The sequence below is a fragment of the Phycodurus eques genome, chromosome 2 (genome assembly GCF_024500275.1).
Source record: "Phycodurus eques isolate BA_2022a chromosome 2, UOR_Pequ_1.1, whole genome shotgun sequence".
Taxonomy (NCBI): domain Eukaryota; kingdom Metazoa; phylum Chordata; class Actinopteri; order Syngnathiformes; family Syngnathidae; genus Phycodurus; species Phycodurus eques.
The window spans coordinates 1,757,097-1,763,155 of NC_084526.1; the positions used below are offsets into that span (position 1 = coordinate 1,757,097).

Sequence of the window (6,059 nt, forward strand, 5' to 3'; positions counted from 1 at the left end):
GTTCGACAGTGAACTGGGAAGCCCGCATAACGGTGAAGAACGTTCTTTAGTTGTGTGCTTAGTCAATGTTGCATAATCACGTCAGAGGAGTGAGTAGAGTAACATGATTTTAAAAACTGAATAGTAAGGGTCGAATTCAAACTGCTCGGCGTAACCTTTCACCTAAAAAGCCAGACGCTTGAAATGCTTCATTTCCTCCACGGTCCGTGAACGCCACAGAGCAGCTCAAGGTCCCCGTGTGCGCATGCGCGCAACTCGGGGAGGTTGAACGACGACTCTTTTTTTAATTGTTTTTTTTTTTTTAACATTTTAATGTTGTCATTTGTGCCGCCACTCCGGCCGTCGGGAGTGTTTAATAATAAACTTGCGCTTCGTGTTTTATTTTTGGCTCGAGAGTGCGTCATGTATTGATCCACGCGAGGACGACGAGTTGGCGAAACGAGGCGAGCAGTTGTTTTTGTCAAGACTATGTCGACAAATAAAACAAAGAAAGTCAAAATGGCTACGAAATCTTGTCCCGAATGCGACCAACAGGTGAGCACAAATGTCTGAATTTCATCCGTGCTTGGTGTCTTTTGTATATATATTTTTTTAAAAATGGCGTTAGCTGGTTTGAAGCGGAAATACGTTGGCGCCTGTGTCGTGCTCACGTCCTATTATTATTATTTATTTTTATTTTTTTTGTATGTCGAAATTGCAACCCCCCCCCCCCCAAAAAAAAAAAAAAACCCGCAATTCAAAATTCGACTGCGAAGAGTTTCTTGTTCCGTGTTCTTTGTCGCCTTGATATTTGAAATTGGGTTAAATACCGTTTTTTGCTGCGTCTTAGTTGTTTGCCTTTTCCACAAATGTACTTATGACTGTTCTTGATCAATATTCAAAAGAAACAATAAAAACCATCCTTTACGAAGCTAATAACGTCCCTTGACCACGTGTGTATTCATGTGTTCCTAATGTGTCATAGTGAGGCCTGTTCCAGTTTTTATGACGCAAGAGGGTCAAAATATTCAATCAATGGAGCGCAGTAATTAGCATATTGCTAAATGTCACAAATTAGCTGACTAGGATAAATACAAATGTACAACAGTTATTAGTAATAATATATATATATATTTATGTTATTCCTGATTTTCTTGCTGATTTCCAAAGTTTGAACGGAAGTTGGCTCTGCCACGTGCGCTTCCGCTCCCATCCACACGGTGTTGCTGTGTCCCGCGAGGGTGCCAGGAAGTGATGAACTTGGCGCTTCGTGTTCGTTTCAGATCCCCGTGGCGTGCAAGTCGTGCCCGTGCGGCTACGTGTTCATTAGCAGGAAGCTCCTCAACGCCAAACTGAACGAGTGCTCGCCCACAAACGCGGCCGGTGAGTCCGCCCTGTTGCTAACCGAAACAGCAGTAGCGCGAAAACAGTTTGTACGCCGAAGCAATGCTCGGAGCCGAAGCGGATGTTGGAAACCGAACTTTTAGAGGACACGGAATGCAGGAAGTATCGAAGAGCCTTTTCGGCGGGACGTCCGCAAGGAGTCGACGGTTGTGTGGAACCGTTTTTGTGCGTGTGTGTTTGCAGACAAGCTGGAATGTAAGCGTCGGCGCACGGAGCGCATCCGGCGCGAGCGTCTGGACTGCGGCCTGGCGCCGGGGGGGGGCGACGGGGGGGACGGGAGGAGGCAGCGGCCGAGGGCCAACAGCCAATCGGACCCCATCCGGAGGGGCCGAGGGAGACCCAAGACCGTCGGACTCAAGAAACAGGACGATGACAAAGGTGCGTGTGTGGGCGCGCGGGCGATGCGTTTGTCTGCGCGTGTGTATTCCTGACGCGCGCGTTTGCTGCGTTTAGAGAAACAAGAGAAGGAAGTGGACGTGTACGCGGGCCTGTCAGACGAGCGAGCCTTCGTGTTCTCCGTGGCCTTGGCTGAGATCAACCGCAAGATCCTGGCTCAGACGCTCATCTTGTAGCCGTCCGCAACGAGGACGCGAAGCGGCGGCGGACATTTACGAGGACTTTGGATTGAGGAGTTGAAGCGATCTTACACATACTTGGCAATAAACGACAACGCCGCGCTGAAAAGTTTCGACAAACTGTCAAAATGCATCTCGTTTGCGAGTTCCCTTCGAGCTCCTCCCCCTCGCGCAAAGGTCGATTCGAGGCAACTGCACGGTTCTCGTCGTCACCTTTTAATCCAAAGGGTTTGTTCAGTTCGAAGACTTGAGCTGTTGGCTGTGAGCTCCTTATATGGGGCTCAGTGGGTGTGGCCGCCATGTTGTTTGGAGCAGTCCAACCAACAGTTGCTTGATTGGACCAAGACCTGGATGACTTGGGAATGGACACAGCTCTACTCCCCCCCCCCCCCCCGCCATGAATCCATGTCAGGCCTTGAGTCGCTCAACTCGTGGTTAGCGTGTTTTCCTCCTCGTCACCGTTGATGTCATTGACCTCCGTTGTAAAAATAAAAATGTTTGCAGCCGGGGGCGCCGCGCTTTGACCGATGAGTCGAATGGGGACAAAAGTTGCATATCACACACACACACACACACACAACACTCGTGTAAACAGTAACCGCACAGACACTTTGGACTTTTGGCAGTGTGGAAGTGCAAGCCAAAAGAAACTTCCACTTGCCTTTCACTCCACACAACAGCCGACACGACGTCACAGTGAGTACGCGCTTTCCCCATTTATAATATTTTTTACAAGTCCCCTAATACGACATAGACGAGAATGATCGATGGATTTATCGATTGAGCCTGACTTCATATTTTATGAGGACAAATGTACCACACACATTCATTCATTTCCTGTCATGTATATTGAACTCATATATATGTATTTCAATTTGAAGCTGATATTTTCAGGTTAAATGACGAAAAGAAAAACCCCATCTAAAAAAGCCGCCACAAAATGCTACGATCCAAAGAAATTCCAGAACGGACGAGAAATGAAGTCATTGACAGCAAACGGCCTGCAAAGGGTTGCAAAAGCCATTTCTAAAGCTTTACGATTCCAGAGAACCATCGGGAGAACCGTTAACCCTCACACGGAGAAAACACGGAACAGTGGCAAATCTTCTCAGGAGTCGCCAGCTGGGCCAAAATATCTGCACAGGCATGTGAAAGACTCATTGGCAGTTATAGAAAACGCTTGATTTCAGTTGTTGCTGCTGACCAGTTCTTTGGTTTAGGGGGCCGTTACTTTTTCACACAGAGCAAGGGCGCTTTGAATAGTTTCCTTTCCTTCATCGATAGATTCACCATTTAAAAACAGCATTTTATGGTCGCTTGGGTTAGCTTTGTCTGATATATTTGTTCGATGACGTTAAACATTAAAAGTGGCAGAACTGTGATTTGAGAAGGGTATCGGGGCTTTTTTCACGGCACCGTAGATGCACTCGAAAAAACGAAGATCCATGAATGTCCACGTTTTGCCTTCCAGACATGTTTGGTGGCCGCGTGCTTCTCTTCGTCTTCCTCTCAGGTAAAAAAAAATGAAAGTGAAACGCATTCAAACAGCATCGAATTCCATCAACGTAATATCAACAACGATGTCAGCACAAGAGGCCATATTCTCCCACGTGTCTTAAGCCGCGCACTTTTCTGGCATGCGTGCACTCTCCCTTCAACTCCAATCTGTCATTCAGCAGCTGTAGTAATAGTAGTCGTAAGCACAGTGTTCTCATAAAATTACTTGTATTTATTTCATACACAGTTACCCAAAAACATGTTCTCCTACAAAGTGTCGGAGCGGCAATTAACGTCTGTATTCGCTACGCTGATATATTTTGCGAATGGGCATTCACGTGTCTCGGTTGGGGGGAAAAACTCCACGCTCCGGGAATTGCGGCCAGCCTCAGACTTCAACGAGTCACGCCTCGCGGGCGGGCGAGACGCCATTACCGGATCATTTTTAATAAACGTACACACCAATGGGAGAATATGGCCCGATGTCGTTAATGACATCGTCCTAATGCGACTGGGATGTCGTCAGGGGGCGGAGCTTTCCTGGTGCGCCATCCTTACAGCGACAGGTGTTTGGAGGAGCGCCGGTACGCGACCGGCAGGCCGGTTCTGCGTGCTTGCCGCCCGTCCTCCGAGGCCCAGCAGTGGGCGTGGAAAGGTCGCGGCCTGCTGGCGTCCGTCCTCACGTCCAGGTGTCTGGCGGCGGGCCGGCCCCGCGTCACGCTGCCGTGTCGCGAAGGGGCGGAGCTACAGTGGATGTGCGACGGGGACACGCTGATCAGCAGCGGCTCGCCGACGGCGCCCTCTGTGAACTGGTGGCGACTTGCGCCCGGCAAACACGAAGGAGCCGCCGAAGAAGAAGAAGAAAACCTCTGCAAACACAACACATTCAGTAAGGCACGGATGAATGAATGAATACAAGAATGGATGGGTCGATGATTGACGAACCACAGGAATGTTTCATGAACTCATCATATTATTCAAGAAATTGATGGATACCGGTCTCAAACCAGAAGGCCAGGATATGGATAGGAACGAATGATGTAAGGATGTATGCGTGCGTGACCTGATGAATGAATGAGGGATGGATGACTGAACAAACTGATAGGTACATTATTCAATGAATTAAGAATGAATAATGATGATAAGGATGGATGATTGGATTCGAATCATCGGTGGATGGACGAATGAACGATCGCCGAGCGCTGACGCTTTTGATTTTTGCTCGAGGGCCGCGTCGAGCGTCGCCGGACGACGAGCGCGCGTCGGCGGGAGGAGGAGACGAGGAGGAGGCCACCGTGACGGAGCGACAGAAAGAATATCTGCGATGGTTTTATCGCGCCGAAGATCGTAAGAACTCCGGCCGCAACTTGCTGTCAATCTGCCTCGCCGATGATCATACGAAACTAATGTTGATTCCGCTACCGCACGATAAGCAATAGCGAGTGACACTTGCATTTGTGAATGGGAAAATAATAACAGGTGGAACTCGCGTCTCTAATGGGAAGCCTTCGAAGGCACGTTCACTTGTCACCTAAACTTCTTGTTGTTGTTGTTGTTAGTCTTCTACTGCCATATATGAGCACGACGACAAGTACCTTTGACGTACGCTATCCTGCCTGTCAAATGTACATAAATGTTCACATGGAGTCTTAACAGGTTCACTCAAATGTGTTTTTTTATTTTTTTATTTTTTTATTTTTTTTAACTTTGTTGTTACAGCAACTGTGTGGAAGTTCGTGCTGCTGGGTTTGGCCTTCGTCTGCCTTCTGGTCGGCTTTCTCTTGCTGGGAATGGGCGCCATGGCTAGCAGGTGTGCTAATGCTAATGCTAACGCAAAGGGATCAAAATAGTTGACAGTTGATTCGTTTGGTCATCAATTGATGAATTGTTGCACCTCAACTCATGAACTCACGACTCCACAGGAACAGGAGGAAGATCGGCAAGTACAAGGAGGCGGCGGCGGCGGCGGCCCACAAAGGCGAAGACCGGACGTGGCCGGGAGGCGACGACGACGGCGGCGTCGACTGCGGCGCGCGGACGCCGCGGATGCCGACGCCCTGCAACGGCGACACCGGCGAGATGAAAGCGGGCAGCATCGTGGTGACGTGGAAGGACGGAAACACTTCGTGTTTGTACACCGACGCCCCGGTCGAGGACGAGCCCGAGGTCGAGGCCGAGGTCGAGCTGCCCCAGCCGAGCGAGGGCGACGACAAGGAGGAGGAAGAGGAGGAGGAGATGAAGGATGGGCCAGACACATCAACGCGACCGACAACGACGTCTACTTGAACTTTGACATTTTCACTTTAAAGCCTTTGAAGCGTCTGTGCATTTACTTTAACTGACAGGATGATGACGATGATGAGGATGATGATGATGATGATTATTATCAGGTCACCACAGATTAATTGAAATTTAAAAAAAAAAAAAAAAAACACTTGATGGGTGTGCAAATGTGTCATTTAAATAATAAAATAGATAAAACAAAATATTATTTTTGTTACAGCTGGTTTGTTCGTGTAAGTGCATGTAAGTGCATGGCCAATAAAGTACTAAAGTATTTGTACTGCTCCGTGTCAATAAAGTTATACTTTAAATACATTTATA

At 48.4% G+C, this 6,059-nt stretch overlaps 2 protein-coding genes across 2 annotated transcripts; both read left to right on the forward strand.

The window, feature by feature from the left end:
• The first annotated feature begins 305 nt into the window (after positions 1–305).
• c2h16orf87 (chromosome 2 C16orf87 homolog) lies at positions 306–3,499 on the forward strand. The gene is made up of 4 exons (XM_061663971.1): positions 306–534; positions 1,263–1,362; positions 1,567–1,761; positions 1,837–3,499. The coding sequence occupies exons 1-4, from the start codon at positions 469–471 to the stop codon at positions 1,953–1,955; spliced, it is 480 nt and encodes a 159-aa protein (XP_061519955.1). The 5' UTR covers positions 306–468; the 3' UTR covers positions 1,956–3,499.
• A 655-nt stretch (positions 3,500–4,154) lies between these two features.
• On the forward strand, positions 4,155–5,898 carry si:cabz01068815.1 (solute carrier family 51 subunit beta). The gene is made up of 4 exons (XM_061663875.1): positions 4,155–4,344; positions 4,683–4,802; positions 5,175–5,265; positions 5,378–5,898. The coding sequence occupies exons 1-4, from the start codon at positions 4,209–4,211 to the stop codon at positions 5,739–5,741; spliced, it is 711 nt and encodes a 236-aa protein (XP_061519859.1). The 5' UTR covers positions 4,155–4,208; the 3' UTR covers positions 5,742–5,898.
• The last annotated feature ends 161 nt before the right edge of the window (positions 5,899–6,059 follow it).